Source organism: Symphalangus syndactylus, chromosome 13, assembly GCF_028878055.3.
Source record: "Symphalangus syndactylus isolate Jambi chromosome 13, NHGRI_mSymSyn1-v2.1_pri, whole genome shotgun sequence".
Lineage (NCBI taxonomy): Eukaryota > Metazoa > Chordata > Mammalia > Primates > Hylobatidae > Symphalangus > Symphalangus syndactylus.
In genome coordinates this window covers 126,480,000-126,505,039 of record NC_072435.2, presented here as the reverse complement: position 1 = coordinate 126,505,039, position 25,040 = coordinate 126,480,000, and the positions used below count along the sequence as shown (strand labels likewise).

Genomic DNA, 25,040 nt, shown 5'->3' with positions numbered 1-25,040 from the left:
CCACTGTGTCCAGCTACAAATTACTGGGTTTTAAAGTTACTTTGAATAGTTTTTCCTCTGTGTGTTTATTTATTTTTTTGAGATGGAGTTTCGCTCTTGTCCCCTAGGCTGGAGTGCAATGGCGCTATCTCGGCTCACTGCAACCTCCGCCTCCCGAGTTCAAGCAATTCTCCTTCCTCAGCCTCCCGAGTAGCTGGGATTACAGGCACCCGCCACCACGCCCAGCTAATTTTTGTATTTGTAGCAGAGACAGGGTTTCACCATGTTGGCCACACTGGTCTCGAACCCCTGGCCTCAAGTGATCCGCCTGCCTTAGCCTCCCAAAGTGCTAGGATTACAGGCGTGAGCCACTGCACCTGGCTCTTCTGTGTGTTTATATCATTAACTTGACTTACTGTCAGGTTTGTTTTATTTTTCCTTTGAAGTTAAGGGATTTTTTTTAAATTTAGTTTTGCATTAAGTTTTGTGAAGTATTTATGTCATTCTGAAGTCAAATATATAAAACATATTCAGAGTCTAGCTTCTTTCTTTGTCGTCCCCTTGTTTCTCCTTTCCCTTTAGTGGTACCTAGTTTTAAAATTTGTTGGTTATGTTTCCATTTTTTTGTATGAGTAAATACGTAGTTGTACATATGTGTGTATATATATCTGTGTGTATCTGTGTATATATGTGTGCATATATGTGTGTATATATATATATCTGTGTGTATCTACATATACATGTTTCCTCTTGATGGGGTTGGGCACAGTGGCTCACACCTGTAATGCCAGCACTTAGGGATGCCAAGGCAGGCAGATCACTTGAGCTCATGAGTTCGAGACCAGCCTGGGCAACATGGCAAAATCCCGTCTGTACAAAAAGTACAAAAATTACCTGGATGTGGTGGCACACGCCTGTAATCCCAGCTACTCGGGAGGCTGAGGTGGGAGGACTGCTTGAGCCTGGGAGGCGGAGGTTGCAGTGAGCCGAGATTGTGCCCCTGCACTGCAGCCCGGGTGATAGAGCCAGACCTTGTCTCAAAAAATAATTTCCTATTGGGGGATTGTCTTTTTAGTAGATTGTTTTAAAAGGTCACTTGTTCATTAGCTTTAGTTTTATAAAGATACTTCAAAAATAAGAAATAAAAGGAATTTGAAGTCAGGCTTGGAACATTTTCATTTTTAAATTTGGAAGGTAATTATTTCCTATTTGTTCCTAGCTATTGAACAAAGTTTTGATCAGGATGAGAGTGGGAACTGGACTTCAGTGGATCTTCGGATACGAAGAACCCAGGTTTGCTATCAGCCTCGTTTAGATTGAAGTGATGTCGCAGAATAAGTGTTTTTACTTTCTTCTTGGAGACTCTGAATAATTTCATCTTTACTGTCATGCTTATCCTCATAGTGTTTCTGCACAAAAATAATATAGTATTGTAAAACAAAAGTATCTGAAACAGAGGTTTATTTTGCCAAAGTTGAGGACACACTTGGAAAAAAGAAATACAAATTAGAGTAGGATCTGTGGTTTGTGCCTTTCCCGAAGAGGGTTTTGAGGACTTTAGTATTTAAAGGGGAAGAAGCGGGCAGGAGAGGAAGGAGGAAAGGGGGAAAAAAAGAGAGAAAAAGCGGGGATAGGCAGCGAGGTGGCCACGCTGCTGTGAGGCTTTGCTCAGTGCTCACTGCGTTCACATTTCACATGTGGGAAGAGAGGAGTGGGGGTCGATGCTGCACTCCTCCCATGCCCAGATGCGCCTCTTACCTGGGCCAGTGTGAGCCTGAGTTGAGGGAGGAGCTACACATGCATTTCTCAGGGTGGGCCCAGGGTGACTTCTAGTCTTGTCTTTGTCCTGTACCTGTGAAGATAAGCAGCTAATGTACATTGTCAGGGTGAGATTCTGCAGAACTCTGTTTTAGAGTTAGTTTTTGGTGGGGGGGATATGGATTCTGAAAGATTCTGGGACCTACGAGGAATTTCCTTGTGAGCACTTTGTGCGGGAGGATGCTGGGGAGATGTGCGGTTTCTGTCACTGCAGCCATCTGTTTGGGAAGAGGAGGGAGGGCAGTATTTTGCATGACTCAGTTCCCAAGCTTAACTGTCCGTTTGGGGTAGTGAGAGTGAGGTCCTGCGATTTTATTTTCCTTTCACAGTATTTATAGAACATCTCTTTATTGTGAAGAAAAATCTATTCAGTCCATCAACAGAGTTCTATTCCGAAGAGTAGGGAGTTATCCAAATGATTTGTGTTTGTGGTAAGGCCGCCACGTTTTAGTGGTTTGTGGTACAGCCCAGAGGAAGACAGAGCCCTGAGGCCTCGAGGGCACGAGGCGATGAAGCACTGGGCTCTGGGGTCCACCTGCCTGGGTCCCCTCATGGGCATGAGGCGATGAAGCACTGGGCTCTGGGGTCCGCCTGCCTGGGTCCCCTCATGGGCACGAGGCGATGAAGCACTGGGCTCTGGGGTCCGCCTGCCTGGGTCCCCTCATGGGCACGAGGCGATGAAGCACTGGGCTCTGGGGTCCGCCTGCCTGGGTCCCCTCATGGGCACGAGGCGATGAAGTACTGGGCTCTGGGGTCCGCCTGCCTGGGTCCCCTCATGGGCACGAGGCGATGAAGTACTGGGCTCTGGGGTCCGCCTGCCTGGGTCCCAGTGCTGATCCGTGTTTATCAGAAAAGCCTGTGACCTTGGGCTAGTGACCTCGAAGTCATGGTTTTCTTTAAGTAGGGATGTGACTGGCATAGTAGGGCTCTTGTGAAAATTAGGTCAGATCATGCACGCAAAGTTCTTAGCACAGATACTGCCATGGGGACTTTGCCATCGTCATTTTCCATTTGCAGGAGCAGAATAACATGTAGTTTGAGTTTCCAAAATGCATGTCTTGCATGTCACTTTCAGTAGAAGGCATGGCCCTCAGATACGAATGTAGTTTTCCTGTGTTGTTAGCATTCGGTGCTGTCTCGGAAGTTTGTGGAAGCCATGGCGGAGTACAATGAGGCACAGACTCTGTTTCGGGAGCGGAGCAAGGGCCGCATCCAGCGCCAGCTGGAGATAAGTGAGTAATGGAGACTCCGTCTTTGTTAAAATCATATTTTTCTCCCTTAAGGTCTCACTTCAAATGACTTTAACTTCAGAAAAGGAAATCCGTGTCTATTTTCACCAATACTGTAAAACCCAAAGACCACTCGTAGCTTCCGGTGCCGTGAGTCGGGCAAACCCGTTCTTCCTGTCTTCAGGAAGTCCTAAGGTGGGGTTTACCTTGCTCATTGCTGTTGCTTTTAGAGTTTCAGGGAGATTGGGAGAGCACTCAGTCATTTCCTTTTTGAGTGTTTCCGTGTCCTCAGTCCCGTCCTGCCCTGGTTCCGGGGCATCTTCGTGGCTCCTCACATCTCTCCTTGTCTGTGAGCAGAGGCAGCGGCCCTATTGCCCCAGACTCTTTTCAGGGGTGTCTGTGGGGACAGTCGGCTGTGGCAGTGGAGATGGCGCCTTCTTTGGGGACAGACGGGTCTGTTTCAGGGATAAAGGTTGGTCAGGTTTGCAGACTCCCCATTGTGAAAGATTGGGGTTCCCAAGCTCGGGTCCTTCAGCTGTGACACAAACCCACTGTGAGGACGTCCCACTGCAGCTGCTCTGCCTCTCCCCATGAGACTGGGGGCTGTGGGCAGCTGCTCATGAGCCTCAGGTTGCCTGCTGTGCTGTGAGTAGGAAATCCCTTTGTCCCTGACCTGGGGCCTTGAACCTTCTGCCAGCCTCCACTGAGCCCTGGCAGGCCAGTGTGTCAGCTCGCATGTCAGGTGAAGCCTCAGGCCCATCCCGGCTCCTGATGCCGCACATCCCCCCCAGAGAATGTTGTCATACGCCCGCCAGGCATCCCCCTCAGAGAATGTTGTGATACGCCCGCCAGGCATCCCCCTCAGAGAATGTTGTGATACGCCCGCCAGGCATCCCCCTCAGAGAATGTTGTGATACGCCCGCCAGGCCGCTTGACCTTGTCCCACAGCTCAGCGAGGCTCCTCATGCTTTAGGTACTCTTTTCCGGTGTGTTTGCTTTTGGCCACTTTCTTTTCCTTGTCTGATCTGCCTGTAACCTCCTCTGGTGTATGTTTCATCTGAGACACTGTGGTTTCTGTTGCTAGTTCTGCTGGGTGTTTTACGTGTCTCCTGTGTTGCTCTCCACTGTACACCTGGGACGCACTTGTAGTAACTTGTCACGTCTTTGTCTGCCAACTCCAGTGTCCTGTCTGCTCTGGTTGGTTGATTTCCTTCCTTTCTGTGGCTTGTGTTTTCCTGCTTCTTTGCGAGCCTGGTAAGTTTCGAGTGTGTGCCAGACATTGTGAACGTTAATTTGTTGGGTGCCGAGTATTTCTGTATTTTGAGTATTTTTGTAAATCTCCTTGGGCTTTGTTTTAGAATGTAGTTAAATCACATGAGCATGGTTTAGCCTTTGGGATCTTGCATTTAGAGGGAGCAGAGCAGCTTTATTTGAGGGCCTGTCGTTCCTCACTCCTGAGGCAAGACCCTTCTGAGCACCTGCTCTGATGGCCGTGAACCTCATGGCACCCTCATCTGCCTGGCAGCGTGTTCCCTCTGGCACGCCGGTCAGCACTCCAGTGAGCATGCGGGGTCTGTGCAGCTTGCTCTCTGCATCTCTCTCATCTCTCGTACTCCATCTTGCAAATCCAGTTGCCTTGGTCTCCCCTGAGCTCTGTGCCTTTGCCTTAGGACCTCCCCTGGGCTCCACCTGGGCCCTGTCTGCTCTGTGGCTGACACGAGTTCCGTCTGAGGGCAGCAGCAGGCTCACCTGGCTTGTTTCCATCTGTTGGGAATCACTGTGTGGCCTGATGCTCAGTGTCTTGGAAATCATTGTTTTGTAGATATTGGTGGGTTTGTTGTTGTTATTTCAGGTGGCAGGGAAAATACGGTCCCTGTTGCTCCATCCTGGCAGAAATGCTCAATCATGATGTCGACTAGACTGCTTTTCTATGAAAAAGTTTTTACAAACCACTTTGACTTCAGGGATCTGTTAGTCCTTTTTAAAGTGAAAGTCATCATTACAGGCAGCCAGTTGCACTGTGAGGGTTTACGCTCTGGGACTCTGTGGTGAGCGCTTTTCTAGCACAGAGTTCCCCAGCCTGGGGTTGAAGGGCCCGCACCATCTCTCCTGCAGGTTCTATCCTGTCTTCACTCCCGATGTGAATCTGGTGGCGTGATCAGATCGCCTGTCTCTCCTCTTTCCCACATTATTCTATCTCAGCCCACAGAATTCATTTCCAGTTTCTTCTCTTGTGATCATACTCTGTCGAATGCAGTACTGTTTGTGAAAGTGTCTTACAAGCAATGAAGTATCATATACATATCGGGAGTTTTTTTTTTAGTAATTTCTTTAAGTCTGTTAAATTCTAAACCCTCCATGTGGCTATTCTGAAGTGAGCAGGTCTATGCACACTCACCCCCAAAGGCTGAGCGAGCTGAGGGGCCACAGAAAGAGGCTAACAAATCCGGTTTCTCAGAAGGAAACGTTGGCTAGGGACGTATGAACAGAAGCCCCTGAGAGACAGAGACGGTGGATCCCATAGCCGCCTGCCCTCAGAAAGCGTTCTTTACACAGCAGGCTTTCAGGGTAGAACGTGTGCAGCCGGCCCTGTCTTCTCACTTGCTTGACAAGACTTGTGACCACTGGTCAGGTTGGATGAGCATCTTGAGAGGTTGCCTGTGCCGGAGGCATCGTCTTCAGACCTTGTTGCAGAACAGCTTGGCATGCACGAGTCAAACATCGGTCATCACGGCGGTTTTGCTTCAGGATGGCATCACTCTGGCCACACAGCAGGCTGTCTTCATGCAGTGGTCTTCTCCAAATCCTTGCACCTAAAACCATTGTTTCCCCTTTCTTTCTTCCTTCCGTCAGCCCTGTCATCAGGCAGGTTTCTTACCTTGTATCACAGGATATTTTTTCCTGTGGTGTATGCTTTATTTCTTCAAATGGCAAGTGACTTTCTTCTTGGACCAGGGCATGTTACATAGGTCCACAGTGCTTTCTCTGGAATGGTTGGGGCTGTATGTGTTTCAGAGTTCAGGATTTTTCAGATTTTAGGAAGATAGTACAATGTATAAGAGGTGTATTATGTAATCCCCAGGTGGGGTCTAGGACTGCACCCTGGAATCAGGCACATTCACATAGCTCTCCAGTGAAATGTGAGGATTCACAGTAAGGGGGATGAGTTAAGATTGTAAATAGCCATGACTCAGTTTAGGTCAGATTTTGCCGCTCATTGAATTTTGACATCAAGCTTAAGGAAAACCCAGTTTTCATAATGTTTTGGATTTCAGCATTCTGGATAAGGAATTACGAATGTACACTACATTTCACATGCCGTAACTCCAGGCTGTTTCTCAGACTTAGCAGTTAGCCAGTGGGAAGAGCTTTGTGAACATGAGACATGAACTGTAACTTTTAGTTTTTTTTTTTTTTTTTTTGGAGAAAAAGTCTCACGCTGTCACCCAGGCTGGAGTGCAATGTTGTGATAACCACTTATTGTGGCCTTGAACTTCTGGACCCAAGGGATCCTCCCACCTCAGCCTCTCGAGTAGCTGGGACCACAGAAGCACACCACCATACCTGGCTAATTTTATTTTTTGTAGAGACGAGGTTTTCACTGTGTTGCCCAAGCTGAAATTTCTAGTTTTGATGATTATATTTTACATTATTTAAAACAATTTTCATGTTTTTAAAAAAGCAAAGCAAAACGCAGAGAATCTCCTTATTGAGCTATTTTGAATAGATTTTTAAGTTTTATTTTATTTGTTGTAAAGATGGGGTCTTGCTATGTTGCCCAGGCTAGTCTCAAACTCCTAGCCTCAAGCAATCCTTCCACCTTGGTCTCCCAAAGCACTGGGATTATACATGTATACCACTGTGTGTGCCCTTAAATAGATTTTTAAATGATTGAGAATTACCTCCCAAAAAAACAGTGTAAGTAAACAAATTTTGCAATTTACTAACTTTAAAACTTTTTTTATTAAATGACATCTCAACAACTTTATTGAGAAGTAAATCTCTTAATGTGTGAATGATATTTGCAGCATACAATTAATTCAGTGGTTTTTGGTGTATTTCCACACACAATTTAAAACACTTTTATCAACCCAAAAAGAAACTTAACACCCACCACCAGTCATTCCCCATTTCCTCTTCTCCTAGCCCAAGGCATCTGCGTTCTACTTTTTAGCCCTGTATATTTTCCCATTTTGGATGTTTCGTATAAATGGAATTATACAATATGTGTTCTGTGACTGACTTCTTTCCTGTAACACAGTCTTTCCAAGGTTTCACCATGCGGTGGGCAGGGTGTGGTGGCTCACATGTATACTAATCCCAGCATGTTGGTTGGGAAGCCAAGGTGGGAGGATCACTTGAGGCCAGGAGTTCAAGACCAGCTTGACAACATAGCAAGACTCCATCTCTGTAAAAAAAAAATTTAAAAATAAACCAGGCATGGGTGTGTGCCTATAATCTCAGTCACTTGGGAGGCTGGGGCAGGAGGATTGCTTGAGCCTAGGAGGTCAAAGCAGCAGTGAGCTGAGATTGCACCACTACACTCCAGTCTGGGTGACACAGTGAGACCCTATCTCTGTTAAAAAAAAATAAAAAGGGCTGGGGATGGTGGCTCACACCTGCAATCCCAGCACTTTGGGAGGCTGAGGCGGGCAGATCACTTGAGGTCAGGAGTTCGAGACCAGCCTGGTCAAAATGGTGAAACCACGCCTGTACCAAAAAATACAAAAATTAGCTGGGCGTGGTGGCACATGCGTGTAGTCCCTGCCACTCAGGGGTCTGAGGCATGAGAATTGCTTGAACCCGGGAGGAAGAGGTTGCAGTGAGCTGCGATGGTGCCCCTGCACTCCAGCCTGGACGACAGAGTGAGACCCTGTCTCAAAAAACAAAGCAACAAAAACCAAAAGTGTCCTTTCTTTTTGTGGCTGAATCGTACAAGAGTGTGCAGCTAGACCGCAGTTTACTCTGTCAGGCATCAGGGCTGAATGTGGCTGAATCGTACATGAGTGTGCAGCTAGACCTCAGTTTACTCTGTCAGGCATCAGGGCTGAATGTGGCTGAATTGTACAAGAGTGTGCAGCTAGACCGCAGTTTACTCTGTCAGGCATCAGGGCTGAATGTGGCTGAATCGTACATGAGTGTGCAGCTAGACCGCAGTTTACTCTGTCAGGCATCAGGGCTGAATGTGGCTGAATCGTACATGAGTGTGCAGCTAGACCGCAGTTTACTCTGTCAGGCATCAGGGCTGAATGTGGCTGAATCGTACATGAGTGTGCAGCTAGACCGCAGTTTACTCTGTCAGGCATCAGGGCTGAATGTGGCTGAATCGTACATGAGTGTGCAGCTAGACCGCAGTTTACTCTGTCAGGCGTCGGGGCTGAATATGTCAGTGTGCAGCTAGACCGCAGTTTGCTCTGTCAGGCATTGGGGACAGACGTTTGCGTTGTTTCCACTTTTTGGCAATTATGAATAATGCTGCTTATTAGATGACATTTGAATTATGACATTTATTCATTTACTTTTGTCTTCTGTGGCACAAACTATGAAAAATAGTAATTAACAATTAGGTTTCCAAAATCCTGTGTACGTGTTTCTTAGAAGTCATTACACATTTAACTCAAAAGGAAAGCATTAACTTCCAAAACATAGAAAGTGTTCAGGCATCTGACTCTCATTACGTGGACTTTATTGATCCCCATTTAATACATGCTACATTCAGCTTAACCCCCTTTTACCTGAGGCAGAGTTAAACTCTTAGGGAAACCAGTGTGCCGAAACATTGTTTACCGATTTCCTTTCTGCAGTTGTTTCTCACTAATATTAAAATGTTTATAAAGTTTCTCGGAGTATTTTTAGTTCTTCCTGTTCCTCAATCTTAGGTTCATTTCTCATTGTCAATATCTGCTTAAGAAAAGGTTAAAAAAGTTATTGAAAAATGCTAACAACTACGATTGTAGTTGTAACTTATGGTTGCAAACGGCTTTGTTTTTAAATTGCGCTGCATTCTGAGTGGGGCTGTGGTTGCGGGTCTTTCAGCTGGGAGAACCACCACAGACGACGAGCTGGAAGAGATGCTGGAGAGCGGGAAGCCATCCATCTTCACTTCCGACGTGAGTGGGGGTGTGGCCCTGTGGCTCCGTGTCCTCTTCTGTAGACAGAGCTTTTTAAAAACCCTTTAACGTCCACACCCATCATAAGTTTGTTAATATTATCTTTTATTTTTGTTTTTCCAAGATTATATCAGATTCACAAATTACTAGACAAGCTCTCAACGAAATCGAGTCACGTCACAAGGACATCATGAAGCTGGAGACCAGCATCCGAGAGTTGCATGAGATGTTCATGGACATGGCTATGTTTGTGGAGACTCAGGTAGTTACAGACTCTTGCATTCTCCAAGAGAGATGTCAGTCATATGTAAAATCTTACTGCATCCCACTCTATCTAGTGGATGTATTTAGGAAAGCTGTTATTTTGGATCCACCAAATTCAAGTTAATTGCAGTGTTAAATGTGATGCTGAAATGCTGGAAGCAGCTTTAACAGTTGAACTGTTAACAGGAAGGGACTGGTTCAGTTGATTAAATTATGGAGTGTTCATAGGTCAGCCTTTTAGGCAACCATAGGCAACCTAAACTTTGTTCCTGGAGAATTCTTACTGAAATATGCAGATGTTTGTGCTAGAATTAAGAGAAAAGGGAGATACAAAGATCTTCTGTGTATGCCCATACATACGTATGAGTACATAAACACAAACATGTGGCATGAGCTCGGCTCCATAAAACAGTATTCACAGAAGGAAAGGCGTATACCAAACAGTGTAATGGCAGTGAGACTATGGGAATTTTAATCTTCTCTAAAAGTATTTCTTTTCAGATTTTCTATAAGGAGCATATATTACAGTAATAACTAGGAGAAATGTCTGAAAGAATCAACCCCAAGTGGGGATACAATCTATGACACAGATACAAGCTTGTGCCTGTTACACGGGGTTTCCCATCTGTCCAGTATCACAGACAGGGAGTGAGAGCAGGTGTGGAAAGGCCCTTCTGAGTGAACCAAAGAGTTAATGCAATTCTTAAAAAATAGAAAACTCCTCTGGGAGGCTGAGATGGGAGGATTGTTTATGCCCATGATTTCAAGGCTGTGGTGAGCTATGATCACGCCACTACACTCTAGCCTGGGTGACAGAGTGAGACCCTGTCTCCAAAAAAAAAAAAAAAAAAAAAAAATATATATATATATATATATATGTATGTATATATTGAACTCCATGTAAAGTACAGGATGGATCACAGATCACATGCTCTGTGATGTGCATGGATATGTTCACACTCGCTCTTTGTCTTTGAATAAAGTCCTCTCGTTATTTTTTCAAATACCATGGAGATAAGACTGTTGCTGGTTAGGATTCAGCTGACCACTAGGTGAAGCGGAAGCATTTATATCGAACCATCCTAAGTAAATGGTTTCCTCACGTGTCCTGAGCCTGGTTTCGGATCTGTTTTGGCTGGAGTCATCCCCTAAGTAGGTTCACATCTGATGGGCTTATTTTCTGAGACTGCCTGGATTGTGTAAGGATAGGAATCCATCCACACACAGGATTGTTCCTGCCTGCTTCAGCAACCTTGTTAAGAAACACTGTTCATTTTGAGGAACTTTATCATGAGAATGTGTGTGAAAAACTCAGGTACCACGCCTATTTTTTTTTTTTTTTTTTTTTTTTGAGACAGGGTCTTGCTCTGTTTCCCAGGTTGGAGTGCAGTGGTACAATCTTCGCTCACTGCAACCTCTGCCTCCTGGGCTCAAGCAGTTCTCCTAACTCAGCCTCCTGACTAGCTGGGACCACAGGTGTGCACCACCATGCCCGGCTAATGTTTGTATTTATAAGCATTTGCTAGAGGAAACCAACAGCTACACAGAGGGCAGGGATGGGACGATCTTACTCCTTTTTGATTTTGGGGCCCCGTTGCCATTCATTATATGATAAGTGGAGTGTGGGTAGTCTGATTACCATTGGTTACTTATTTACAGGAAGCATTCCAAAGGAAACCAGCTGGACAGAAAGAACGAGTGATGATTTCTGTAATTACTAAAGCTTTTGTAGTACCTTAGACTTCAACTGTAATTGCTCTATACCAAATGCATTGCATTAAGCTCCGTTAGAAAAATGGCTGTATCCCTGGCTTTGTTTCACTGTTTCCTTTTAGAAGTCTGTTGGTATTGCATTATATTGACTCATCTAATGCAAATGTATGCATAGTCAGAGATTACTAGTAAGTTGAAGTTTGTGACTGAGTGAGTTAACTCTCCGTCATTCTTCAATGCTTTATGATTCACTGCTGCAGGTTGTGTCTGTGGACAGAAAACCAGGTAATACGTTTCCTCCCTCACACTTTGCTGAATTCACCTCCATTTACATTTTGCTCATGAATGTAGTCAATTGAGTATCAGATGTGAGCTATGCTCAGTTTACTGATTTGAAGAAGTAGTTACAATTTTCTACTTTGTGGAAAAGATGTCATTCTTTGTACATTGTCTGTCTGTGCATAATGGTAAAATACTAGTTCAACCAAAAGCTGGCTGCCTCCCTTCACCCTGCCATCTGTGGAAAGTGTCTGCGTGTTAAAGGTATGTCAGAATTGACTTGAGATGCCTTTAATTATCAACATGGTGGCCCATTCCTTTTCGTTCTTTTTAAAATATAAATTGAGTTTTAATTGCTTTGCACTGGCACATGTATAATGGCCTCATCTTTTATCTTTCTGTAAATGTGAAAAAAAACCTCAGTATCCATTACATGCACATTGTGTTTATATAAAAACTTTGTCCTGTGGTTGTCTTAAAGATACATAATTAAGCCATTTGAAAATGTCTTCTAAGTTTGAAACTTTTTGTTTTAAGGGTGAAATGATCAACAACATAGAAAGAAACGTTATGAATGCCACAGACTATGTAGAACACGCTAAAGAAGAAACAAAAAAAGCTATCAAATATCAGAGCAAGGCGAGAAGGGTGAGTTTGGCTTCGAAGAATTAAGCTGTGTTTTTCTCTTCATTTGGTTTCAAGTTGTGATACATTGATGTAAGCCTGCCTAAAAGGTATTCCAAGAAATAATTAAATAAATGTTTTGTTTTAAAATGGAAATAATTCTTTTTGCTAAAAATTTAAAAGGTTTATTAGATGAATTATTTGTAGTATAAACCCTTTTGTGTTCTAAGTAATGGAAACCCTAGGGCTGGGTGTGGTGGCATGCCTGTAATCCCAGCACTTTTTTTTTTTTTTTTTTTGAATTGGAGTTTTGCTCTTGTTGCCCAGGCTATTAGAGTGCAATGGAGTGATCTTGGCTCACTGCAACCTCCGCCTCCCGGGTTCAAGTGATTCTCCTGCCTCAGCCTCCTGAGTAGCTGGGATTACAGGCACCCGCCACCACGCCAGGCTAATTTTGTATTTTCAGTAGAGATAGGGTTTCACCATGTTGGCCAGGCTGGTCTTGAACTCCTGACCTCAAGTGATCCGCCCATCTCGGCCTTCCAAAGTGCTGGGATTACAGGCAATTTGGGAGTGAACCACTGTGCCCGGCACCAAATTGTTGGCTACACATTTGATGCAATGAACATTTATTTTTAATTTAGGTTATTTGTGAATTCTTGGTTTGGAGGAAAGAAGACAATTATTTGAGACCGTGGACCTGCAGTCTTAGGTAGCACCCACTTAAAGGGATCCTCAAAAGAAGGGAGCCCCTTTCACTCAAGATGCACAGACTTTGCATTAAAAGGGTTCAGGGAACCCTGTGTGATATTTTGTTACAGGGGCAAAAATTTAAAACTTACTGTCCTAACTTAGGCATCTTATGATAGTGCCTCTGACACTGGAGAGATTATGGGTTTTCCACATTGTCACCTCCTTGTGCTAATACGCAGAGATGCTGATATTCACCGTGTTAGGAAAAAATGGAGTGAGATGGTGTGTGTGGATGCACCTCCAGGTGATGGCCCTGAGACGCACCCCCGGGCTGCAGGCTCAGCCGCCAGGGCACACCCTCACTCACACCCCCGGGCTGCAGGCTCAGCGGCCAGGGCACACCCGCCACTTTTCCTGGGTATGTCTAAGTATGCTCGTCATCTCCGAAATGCCAGACGTGGTTTCTCACGTTATTTCATTTATTGCTTTAAAAAAAATTGGCCCCTAATGAAAATTGAGATGAAGAGATACCTGTATAAAGTGCTTAACTTAGTTCCAGGCCCAAGTCAGCTTTCATTAAAAAAAGGCAGTCCTGTTCCTTTTCTCCATGACCTGAACACATCAGTCTGGTGAAAACGATAGTGGAACTTCATTGGTTTTACAAAGGAGGAAGGTGGTGGGTGTGATACGTCTTCGTTCTCCTCTGTGGATGAGCAAGCCTGGCTTTGTGAGGTGCTTGGGGTCTGTGTGGTACCTGGCGTATGAACTCGTCAGAGGCGTGATGCTTGTTTCAGAAATGACACTGTCTTTTTGATTAGATGCCTGCTAATGGAACCCTCCTGGCTCGTCTCCCTGTCCCCTTGCCACCCAAATGCTTTGCTGCTGCCCCTGGCTCAGGTGTGGGTCGCCCCCACTCCTAGTTCCTGCATTTGTTCCCGGGGAGCCATGTGGCCCTCAGAGGGAGGCCAGGCAATGTTTGTAGAAGGGTTTTTTTTTCTGTATGCTGTGTCAGGAGCAGTGAAGAAGTAACTGCCAAGAACATAAAAGAAGGAGCGAAAGGCCGAGGACTGAGTGTGTAGGGGCTTCGTTGACGAGGCAGCGGGGCTGTCCGTCACTGAGCTAGCAGGCCCATACCTCTGTACATGCGGAAAACTAACTGCATGTCTCAGTCATCAGAAATGTGGCAAAATGACATGGTTGTGCTGTCCGCATGGATGAAACGTGAAATAACAGTTACATAGCAGCTTATCGCCAAGCAGTCTGACCTTACTAAGTCACTCTCAAGAAGTCGCGTAGCAGTATTAAGCAGTGTCCTGTAACTTAGCTTCTAAAGTGAGTTCTGATGGGTGTTTTGCTTTATTTTATTTTATTATTGTTTTTGAGATGGAGTCTTGCTCTGTTGCCCGGGCTGGAGTGCAGTGGCACGATCCTGGCTCTCTGCAACCTCCGCCTCCTGGGTTCCAGCGATTCTCCTGCCGCAGCCTCCTGAGTAGCTGGGATTACAGACCCACACCCGGCTGATTTTTGTATTTTTAATAGAGACAGGGTTTCGCCATGTTGGCCAGGCTGGTCTCAAACTCCTGTCCTCAGGTGATCTATCCGCCTCCGACTCCCAAAGTGCTGGGATTACAGGCGTGAGCCACCACTCCCGGCCAGGTCGTTTTATTTTAAGTGAAGGATGTCTTTTAATGTGGCAATATGAAATTAACCATGCATGATATAATCAGCTTGCTTTTCTTTGACAGAAAAAGTGGATAATTATTGCTGTGTCAGTGGTTCTGGTTGCCGTAATCGCTCTAATTATTGGCTTGTCAGTTGGCAAATGATGGTGTGGATGACGTCAGTGTGCATGCCTCTCTGCCAGGGTGGGAGTAAGTAACTCATCAACTAAATTACTTACTAACTTTTGCAATTAACCAATAATAGTGTTTGCTTAATTGTAATAGACATAAAACTAATAAAAGCTTGCCAGCCACGCAGTACAGATAATGCCATCTAGTGATACATCTGCCTGTGTGCTGATTCTAGTGCCCAACCACTATGTTTACTGAGAACAAACATAGGCTGGGTGGTAACTCATTTTTAAACCAAGGCTACCTTCTACCCCGTTTTTAAAAGTTTTTTTGAGACATGGTCTTGCTCTGTCACCCAGGCTGGAATGCAGTGGCGTGATCATGGCTCACTGCAGCCTTGACCTCCTGGGCTCAAACTATCCTCCTACCTCAGCCTCCCGAGTAGCTGGGACTACAGACGTGCACCACCACACTCGGCTAATTTTTTAAAAAATTATTTTTAGTAGAGATGAGAACTCTCTGTATTGCCCAGGCTGGTCTTGAATTCCTGGCCCTCAGCCTCCCAAAGTGCTGGGATTGTAGATAGACATGAGCCACTGTACTCAGCCTGAATCTTTTGTTTTTGATCTAAGGAGACCATTAGCTCTTTACATGTAGTGGGTCCTTCATTAAATCTCATAGAAATATCGGTGAAGATTAATTCTCAGTTAAAAAACTTGTAATGTTTTGTCTCCTGAGTTTTAACTTTTAGAGTAATTGCAACACTGAAAGGTACTTTATGAAATACACTAACGCATCATTTTACTATGGAATCGAGGGCATGCATTAACGCTGAGAAAAACATTGACTGAAAGGAAAATCCTTCGGCCTTTCTATAGGCAGTATCTATTTTATTTAAAAATACTTCCTTTAATTTTAAAAGGAAAATTACGTATTATATTTAGTTAGCATGCCTGTTAATTCTTAAAGAATTCTGAATATAACAGATATCAGTTTATTTAAAGAATCATTGCTTTTGCTCGCGGTGTGAGTGTCCCCTTTCCTAAACTTCAGTGGGCTTTATGGTTTCCCCGCACATTGGGAGCCATCCTTGCACTGGCCCTGAAGCGGGAATGCTGTCGGTGTGTTACAGGTGGACACAACAGTGATTTCTCTGTAAATGTTTGTTTGGCAAAATTCTTGCATTAGACAGTTGTGAACTGTTCCCAGGTGTCTAGAGTGTGGCAAGTCATCCCCGATGAATTTATTCTTGGGTTATGGAAGTGACTGCAGACTTGATAGTCACCCAAGGCTTTTTAAAAAGTTAACATACAGCAGAAAGGAATCATGAGCATGGTTAAGTCACATTATTGCTTTGTAATCTTTAAGATTTATTCGTTCAACATGGCAACACCCTGTCTCTACAGAAAAAAAAAAATCCAAAAACTAATTGGGCATGGTGGCACATGCGCCTATAGTCCCAGCTACTCTGGAGGCCGAGGCAGGAGGATCACCTGAGCCTGGGGAGGTCGAGGCTAGAGTGAGCCTAGATTGCACACGGCACTCCAACCTGGGTGACAGAGTGAGACCATCTCAAAACAAGAGATTGATACCTTAATGTGAGCATCTGTTACGCTTACCATACACAGCTACCAGATGAGTTTTCAAGTTAGTCTTCTGACATTTATGCAAAAGCCACAAAATTACACCTGAAATTACTCCATAAGGAGCTCTGGGATGCTGTGTGTGTTAACATTCCATTATTTGACAGTCAGAACTCTCTTACAGTCTATTTTTATTAGGCAGGATGTTTGTGTAGGATGTTTATTAGGCAAGATGTTCTATTTTTTTCTTCTTAGCTTTGCTGAAAATATTGTATGTGATTTTTCTTCATTGTTATAGTAGTATTTTTCAATATTTTCATGATTCTAACATGTACTTTCTGAGTTTTTTCCTAGTAGCTATAATACGGTTAGTTTAATGTGGTTACACTAAAGATAAAATTACTATTTTTAGCGTGGACACAGTGAAATGCGCTACTTTTCATGGGCACTACTTGGCATTAAGGTTGACTAAAAGAAGGCTCCTCTCAGTGTGACCCCTGGGGAGTGGGGCTTGAAGTCCTGTGCCCTGGGCCTGGCTGGCCATTTCACCCTAGTGTCTGTAAAGAAGAATGAACATAGAAGGATCCTCATTCATAAAAAACAGACCAAAATGAATACCAGCAGTTATCTTTGCATAGGAAGGCAGTGGTTAATGTCCTTAATTTCACTTTTAAAATATTAACATAGCCTTTCACCCTTTAGCAATTGGCCTTCTGGGGCTGGGTGCTGCCCCTCCCTGCAGGGTGTGCCAGGTGCAGGCCCGTCACCCCGGAGCATGGGTGGGATGTGCTGCTTTAAGGAGACAGGTGGAGTCTTACAGGTTTTCGGTGAGAGGGCCCTGGCCCCGACCTGGAGCTGGACTCCCCAGGGTGTGCCCTCTCCAGGAGATTAGATGACTCCTGAGTCCTGTATCCTAGACTCCATGTAGTTGACAGTCATCCTGAAAGCCAGATGTGGCAGGAAAGCGCACACACGTTGAGCACCCAGACACATGGCAGGCAGCGCAACAGCAGCAGGAGATGAGAGCGCGCTGCGTGAAGCTGACTCCTGGTGGCCCAGCTGCCAGCACACTCACTTGCTGAGCGGGAGGGCGCGCGCCTCCCTCTGGAGGGAGGGAAGGCATCCCAGAGAAAAGGAAGAAGACGTTTCTCTAGGAAGGTGCTGCTGAGAGGGGCATAGGAGCGCATGTAGAGGATGAGAGAGTGGCTGGGGCTTTGCAGGAAATGTGTGTGATGTTAACAGGGAACCAGAGTTTGAGGGAGGGGCCCTCCTGCAGGCAGCTCTCCCTGGTCCTGAGGAGTCACTGGGAGGCTCACCGGGGCCTGCCATGCACCTCTTGATAACCCTGCGTAACTGACTGAGCCAGCAGTCTTGGAGCTGTCCAGGCTCAGCAAACAGGATTTCTTAGGTAAAGGCACTCATACATTTGGAACTGTAATTAAAATGATGGATCTCTGCTGTTCAAAAAGAGAACTCAAAGTCCTACAGCGCGGTGCCTCCTGCCGTGTCTTTCTTCCCTTCCCTCAGACAAGCTTCCTGGAGGAGGCTCCATTTATTAAGCCAAAGGTGGCCTCGCTTTCCCTTGTGTGAGGATACTTGTTAATTTTTAAAAAGTTAAATGCTGTGTCACGCCCTGCTTCGAGACCATCAGTGCAGTAGAAGAATGAATGAATGTCTTGTTGATTTCTTACACATGTTTGTCATATTTAAATGTAAAAAATGGATAAGTCCAGGTGCAGTGGCTCATGCCTGTAATCCCAGCACTTCAGGAGGCCAAGGCAGGAAGATCGCTTGAGCCCAAGAGTTCGAGACTAGTCTGGGCAACATAGCAAGAGCCCATCTCTTAAAAATATATTTTTAATTAGCCAGGCATGGTGGTGCATGCCTGTCATCCTAGCTCCTTGGGACACAGGTGGGAGGATTGCTTGAGTCCAGGATGATGTGTTTGCAGTGTGCCATGTCTGCACCACTGCTCTCCAGCCTGGGCGACAGAGTGACACCTCCTTTCAGAAAAGAAAGAAAAAATAGGATTTTTCAGCCAACAAGAAATTCGTTTAAAGTTTTAAAAATATGTGTAATTCATCCAATTAACAGCAATCCTGGAGTTTTATTATGATTAAAAGAAAGTGTTGGCCGGGCGTGGTGGCTCACGCCTGTCATCTCAGCACTTTGGGAGGCTGAGGGGGGTGGATCACGAGGTCAAGAGATCGAGACTATCCTGGCCAACATGCTGAAACCCCGTCTCTACTAAAAATACAATAATTAGCTGGGCGTGGTGGCGGGTTCCTGTAGTCCCAGCTACTCAGGAGGCTGAGGCAGGAGAATCACTTGAACCCGGGAGGCAGAGGTTGCAGTGAGCCAAGATCACATTCTTTTCTATGACATGGAGGAGTCCTTTCTTGATAATGGATGTATTTTTTAAACTATCCCAAATCCCAGAAGGATTAGTTAGCAAATGACATTGTTGATTTCTTTGATACATTGCAAATTAATGTTTTTCTTTATCTTGCAGAAAATGATGTTCATTATTATTTGTGTAATTGTTTTGCTTGTGATCCTTGGAATTATCCTAGCAACAACATTGTCATAGCAACCATGTCCCAAGAGCCATTTATCCTTGAGACTCAGACCACATCTGCAACCAAATCAGCATCCTGTCATTTCGTGAATGAATCTCAGACGCTGTAACCCGGCATCGAGTGCTGACCTTTTAATGTATGAGTTCACAGAAGAAGCACAACCGAACGTCTTGTTCGGTGAAAGCGCCGTAAGCACAGTGGGTGTGATGCATGACCCTGAATGACACACTACAGAATGTGAGCAGTGTGAGACTTCTCTCACTGGCCTTGAAATAAGAAAATATTGAACAGTTTAATATTAAAAATATTTCAGTGTTACAAATGTGCATGAAGTTTAATTAGGAAGGAATGCTTTATGTTATGAAGCTCTTTTTTTTTTTTTTTTTTTTTTTTTGAGATGGAGTCTCACTTTGTCATCCAGGCTAGAGTGCAGTGGTGCGATCTCGGCTCACTGCAACCTCAGCCTCCCGAGTTCAAGCAATTCTCCTGCCTCAGCCTCCCGAGTAGCTGGGATTACAGGCGTGTGCCACCACACCCAGCTAATTTTTTGTGTGTTTTTTTTTTTTTTAGTAGAGACAGGGTTTTACCATGCTGGGGCCAGGCTGGTCTCGAACTCCTGACCTCGTGATCCACCCACCTCAGCCTCCCAAAGTGCTGGGATTACAGGCGTGAGCCACCGGGCAGGCCGTTCTGAAGCTTTTAGATCTCAGGTCTAAGGCTTCCTTTCCCTCCCTCTCCCAGCTAGTATGTGCTAATTAAGAGAACTTTTATACTGTTATGTTTATTGCCTGTTTGAAGAAATAATTTTTATCACATGTTTTTGTAAGATATCTGTAATTTTAAATGTTTATAAATTGTTTAATATATTAGCATCTTAATTTACCCCATTTTTATATACTGAATGTGGCCTTCTGAGTGAAACAGGAAGCTTCATGGTGTTGGAGCCACCTTTGTACAATTGTTTACAAAGTTTCCCATTGTCACAGAAAACATTGGGTGCAAAGCCCCTCAAAGCCCTCAAGTGCCTTCTGTGAGTTTAAACGTGCTGGTGCCCTCCAGAAAAGCCTCGGCCTCAGCTCCATTTCCGCCTGTTCCCTCCCCCGGGATAATGAATGGTTACTGCACTTAAAGACCGTGGTCTCTTTTCACTAAATAGGAAATTCGATTTTCCCAGTTTACATGAATAAAGTCTGAATTTAAGGCGGTGATGAAACTGAGGTTCAGTACTCTCGGGACTCGAGGAAATTATTCCTGAGACATGGAGTAATTCTTACAAATTTAAACTATTGTACAGATCACATACATATTGTTAAGTACCTAATGTTTTGCTGAACTTTAAAAGTTAATTTCCAAATTGTATAGGGATTCATGATCATTAAACCTTTTTATTGTTCATTTTTTTAGTAGAAGAATATGACTTATTTTTAGAATTGTAAAATGTATGAACTGGTGAGTGGACATCTGTTAAGAGAGTCACTAGTCAGAATGTTAAAGGGGTGCATGAAGGATGCCTCAAATATCGTAAACTCCTGTTACTCCTGCATGTGGTGGTGTAAGCATGTGACTTTTAACGCCGTTTGGTTTGAAACTAATGTAGAGATGCCTGATTCCAAACAGGTGTGGAGAATATTGAACGGCTCAGAAGCCGCGTCCCTTACTTAACACAATTCTGAATCTCCCTCATCCATGACGCGTCCATTGGATCACTCGCTGGTGGTCACTGTGTGGCAGAGTTACTAGGGGAATTCTGCCTCTGTTTTTTTTCTTTTGGTCTTTAAATACCCTGTCGTGGGACGTGCTCACTGATTTGTGGCTATGTTGAAGGTATCACTTGTCTTGAGGGTTTTCAGTATTTCAGGATCATGCTGGTGGCAACAGGACCCCACGCCTCTGTGGAATCATGTCCTTGGGGGGACCTGCCTCCCGTGATGTCCCACCTTTCCTTCAACATCCGTCATATGAGTCCTCCCCTTTTACAACACTTACTATGGTATTTTTCAAGTTGTTCTTCTTAGATTTGCAGTACCCACTGAAATTTGGGTTTTTATAGTTGAAGTTAAGAAAATGCTATTTGATTTGTATTTAGCTATTTAAGTCACTTGTCCAATGACGTGTATGTCTAAGCCTCATGTACCGATTTGAAGTCAGACTTAAAAATGTATTTACAGATTCACTTGTGGCTTTTTAATCGGTTCTTCAAATATTTCATGTTTACATTAAGAATTTCCAGAGAAGCATAAAAGTATTCACTTCCTGCCTTGTCATTTCTGGAAAGATTTTGGGGAGATATTTTATTGCATATTCATTAATAAATTGTTCTACTAGGAAAATTGCTCTTGTGGCTATTACTATGTGTAATGATGTAATTTTTGAAGTATTTGGTAATTTTTTGATTATTAGTGTTATATTACAAGCTTCTGTTGTTCATGGCTCAGTTGTCAGTACCATGTATTAAGGGACTTGCTGGAATTCTTGCTGTTTCTAACAGATACCAATTCAGCGAATTTGGGCTCTATCTCAAAGTCACTCTGTTTGAATTCTTTGTCAATTTGACACATTCCATTTGTTAATGGGGGGATCTCCCCGCCCCTCACTATGTTCTGAGTTATTTATCCTCTATACTTAATCCTCATTCAGGGTTTTTCTTATTAAGTAGAATTTCTTTCCTCAACTGAATTCTGAGCATATGGGAAAGTGACACTTGAAAACCACAATTTAAAAAAAAGAGAAGATAGAACTGGAGAAAACTAATTCATAGAGACAGAGCCCTAGATGTTAATTTTAATCTATTTCTCTATTTCTCCCAGAATGCATTTCCTTTCAAATCAGTCTTGACGTGTACAGTCAATATTTATGCTTTTTAAAGACACTGTACTCGTATAGTATTTATTGACTAAATGACTTTTTATGAATGTCTTCAACAAATCTACACTCGCATCCTTTCATGAGTTTAAAAAGTGGATTAAACCGAGGTGGAATTCAAACTGGAAAGGTTGCATATCCACCAGAGGAGCAGAAAAACCCGAAAAACTGCTGGCCTCGTGGAGAGTCCCACTCAGCTCCGGGAAGGGGTAGGGCTGGGTCCCCCACACCGTGGCCAGTGCACAGATGCCTCCTCCCACCCCTGCCCGCGCTCCCTGACTCCTGTGCTCTGCTAAATACAAACGCGAGTGCCCCAGGCGTGGGTCTGTGGCCGGTGCCTGCACCCAGGCGTGGGTCTGTGGCCGGTGCCTGCACCTGCGGAGTTGCCGAGGTTCTCCTCCCCAGGAGCACTGGCTGGCTCCTTATTTTAGTTGCCGCAACACTCACTGTTAACAAAAGCGAGCCCTAAGGGAAAGAACAGATCATACAGGGGCGCACACAGCTTCTCAAATGAATAGAAACCAGGCCCTCGGCGCAGCTGAGGAAAAGCCTAATGCGGATTTTCCTAGTTGGTTTCACATGGAACCAGATGGACCTGGTACCACGCAACCTTTTGTTAAGTTTTGGTTTTAAGATGTTGTTAAAATTCGTATGTGCGCGGTGTGGGAGGGGTGGAGGGTAACACCGGGTTTAAAGCAAGAACATTTAGACATCCAGAGGCAGGAGCCCTCCGGAGACGGGTCTGATTTTCCTGGCGTCAGAGGAGCTGTGGAAATGCGCGCCAGGCTCTAAATGACTGGCAGGTGGCAGGCTGTGATGTGGACAGCCCTGTTTCATTGTTTTCCGTTTGAGCAGTAAGATAAATTCAAGGCGGCACATGGCCCTCCTGTTCTGACTCGCAGCCTTTGAACAAGAGAGTGCAGATTCCTAAGCTTGAGAAAACAGGGCCTCTGGCTTCTTGGCAGGGAGAGGTTCCAGAGAGCGCAGGGGAGGCCCTGCCTCCCGGGGTGGGGTGACCTGGGCCTCCTGGGACCTCAGTTCCCTGCCTGTGAAAAAGACGGACGGAGTTGGAGAATCCCAGGGTGCCTTTATGTAAATTCCATCCTTCGCGAGTTCACTGTGGAGCGCTCTCCCGGGGCCCAGTCTCTAGGCGCAGAACACCCAGTCAGGTGATAGCTCTCCTTTGCAAATTGTACTTTTTAATGTGTCGTTGAGTTTGCTAAAGCAGGTTGCTCTGTGAGTAAAGGCTGGTCGTCAGGCGGGGAGAGTGACAATGTTTTGAAATTGTTGAATTTCCTGAGCATGCACCAGGCTCAGTGTCTTGGAGCAATGCGGGAAGGCTGGTGTTGCGGCGGCCCGGAGAAGCACAGCTGCAGATACTAAACGCAGGCCTGGTGAGCAGGAAGCCGGGGCGTGGCTCAGGCGGAGGGGAGAGCCCAGGGCAGGTCTGGCCCGGCCATGGGAGCCAGGCTCTGAGCTGGAGAGCAAGGTAAGGTCCTAAGCGTCATGTCCGGAGGAGTGGGCAGACAGCAGGGGTTGCACTGAAGTGGCGGGAGACTGGGGCTCTGTGACGGCCTGGGGGTGAGGCCGTGGAGCACGGGGTGGTGTGGGCAGCGGACTCTCCAGCTGCTTCCTTTCCCCCTGTGTGGCGTGGGCAGCTGGGTCTCTTAGGACTCAAAGCCCCCCCAAAAGTTCATGTCTACAAGCTGGTGTGGCCTTGGGTCAAGTAGGGGCAGGTCCCATGGGACCAAGAGATGGTCCATGCAGCTCCCAACATTCCCTGTGTCCTGTGCTGCCACTAGGAATTAGGACCCCGACGCTGAAACACTCAAGTGTAGAGCACTGCGCGGGGGGCGCCCAGTGCGGGGAGGGAGGGCCTCTTTCTCTGGCAGGCCAGCAGCAGGCCTGGAGGGGAGTATTATCTGCCATTCTTTCGTCGTGTTTGAAAAAGTGCTTTACTGAGGTATAATCTACCATACATTCATCCATCATAACTGTGTAATTATATGATTTTAGTAATTAATAGAGTTGTGTAACCATCATAACCCTCTTTTTTGGGAACATTTCCATCACCCCAAAACTACCGTTACGCCCATTTGCTGTTAATCCCAGCTCCCATCCCGGCGCTAGGCCACCCCCGGCGATGCTTTCTTTCCATCAGTTTGTCTTTCTGGACGTTTCGTGAAAGTAGGGTCAGGTATGAGAGCCTTCTGCATCTGGCTTCTTTCACTCGCAGCGTCCCCGAGGCTGTCCCTTTGAAGCATGCGTGGGTAGTCGGTCCCCTTTTGCTGCTGAGCGTCCTTTATTGTAGGGGGACACTTTGTCCCTTTGCCACCTCATGGACATTGAACTGTTGCCTTTTTTTTTTTTTTCTGAGACGGAGTCTCGCCCTGTCACCCAGGCTGGAGTGCAGTGGCATAATCTCGGCTCACTGCAAGCTCCACCTCCTGGGTTCACACCATTCTCCTGCCTTAGCCTCCCGAGTAGCTGGGACTACAGGCGCCCGCCACCACGCTCGGCTAATTTTTTTGTATTTTTAGTAGAGACGGGGTTTCACCGTGTTAGCCAGGATGGTCTTGATCTCCTGACCTCGTGATCCGCCCGCCTCGGCCTCCCAAAGTGCTGGGATTACAGGCGTGAGCCACCGCACCCGGCCGCCAGTTTTACTATGATGAATAATGCTACTATGAACATCTGTGTACATATATTTATATGGACTTATGTTTTCATTTTCCTTAGCTTTCTGGGAATAGAAATACTGGGTCATATGTAAATTTATATTTAACATTTTAAGGAACAACTGAACTTTCCAAATGCTGTGTCATTTTACTTCCAAGTAAAAGGGATGTATAAGGATTCCACTTTCTCCACGTCCTCTCCAACTCTTGGTATTGTGGTATGTTTTTAAACCTATCTATGCTAGTGGGTGAGGAGTGGTGTCTCACTTTGGTTTTCATTTGCATTTTCCTACTGATGAACAATGTTGACATCTTTTCATGTGTTTGTTAGCCATTCATAGATCTTTTAAAGTAAGATATTAACTCAAGTCTTCTGCACATTTTAAATTTGGCTATCTTATTTTTGAGTTTTATTTAATTTTAATTTAATTTTTTTTTTTTGAGACAGGGTCTTGCTGTGTTACCCAGGCTGGAGTGTAGTGGCACAGTCATGGCTCACTGCAACCTTGATCTTCTGGCTTCAAGGGATCCTCCCACCTCAGCCTCCTGAGTAGCTGGGACTACAGGTGCGTGGCACCATGTCTGGCTATTTTTAAATTTTTTTGTAGAGATAGGGTCTCACTATGTTGCCCAGGCTGTCTTGAACTCCTGGGCTCAAGTGATCCTCCTACCCCAGCCTCCTCAAGTGTTGAGATTATAGGCATGAGCCACTGTACCTGGCTTATTTTTGAATTTTAAGAGTTCTTTATATATTCTGGATAAAGTTATTGTCTTATACAATCTTCTATCTTTTAAAGAAGTTAATAAAATAAAGGAGAACGTATATTTGCAGACTG

At 45.1% G+C, this 25,040-nt stretch overlaps 1 protein-coding gene across 7 annotated transcripts in view; it reads left to right on the top strand.

Moving 5' to 3' along the window:
• The window catches only part of STX2 (syntaxin 2), a 50,633-nt gene extending 29,639 nt beyond the window's left edge, over positions 1 to 20,994 (top strand). The window contains exons 5-11 of one of the 7 annotated variants that reach the window (XR_008650018.2): positions 1,199 to 1,272; positions 2,921 to 3,029; positions 9,063 to 9,136; positions 9,261 to 9,398; positions 11,930 to 12,040; positions 13,722 to 14,041; positions 14,455 to 14,580. Coding sequence is in view for 6 of the 7 variants with exons in the window: in XM_055236654.2 (XP_055092629.1) it covers positions 1,182 to 1,272; positions 2,921 to 3,029; positions 9,063 to 9,136; positions 9,261 to 9,398; positions 11,930 to 12,040; positions 18,598 to 18,675 (601 nt within the window). In the remaining variant the exon portion in view is untranslated. Of the gene's footprint in view, positions 1 to 1,181; positions 1,273 to 2,920; positions 3,030 to 9,062; positions 9,137 to 9,260; positions 9,399 to 11,373; positions 11,399 to 11,929; positions 12,041 to 13,721; positions 14,042 to 14,454; positions 14,581 to 18,597 lie in introns of those variants that run through there. The other 6 variants (XM_055236647.2, XM_055236648.2, XM_055236650.2 and 3 more) reach the window with 6 other exon arrangements.
• Positions 20,995 to 25,040: the final 4,046 nt, after the last annotated feature.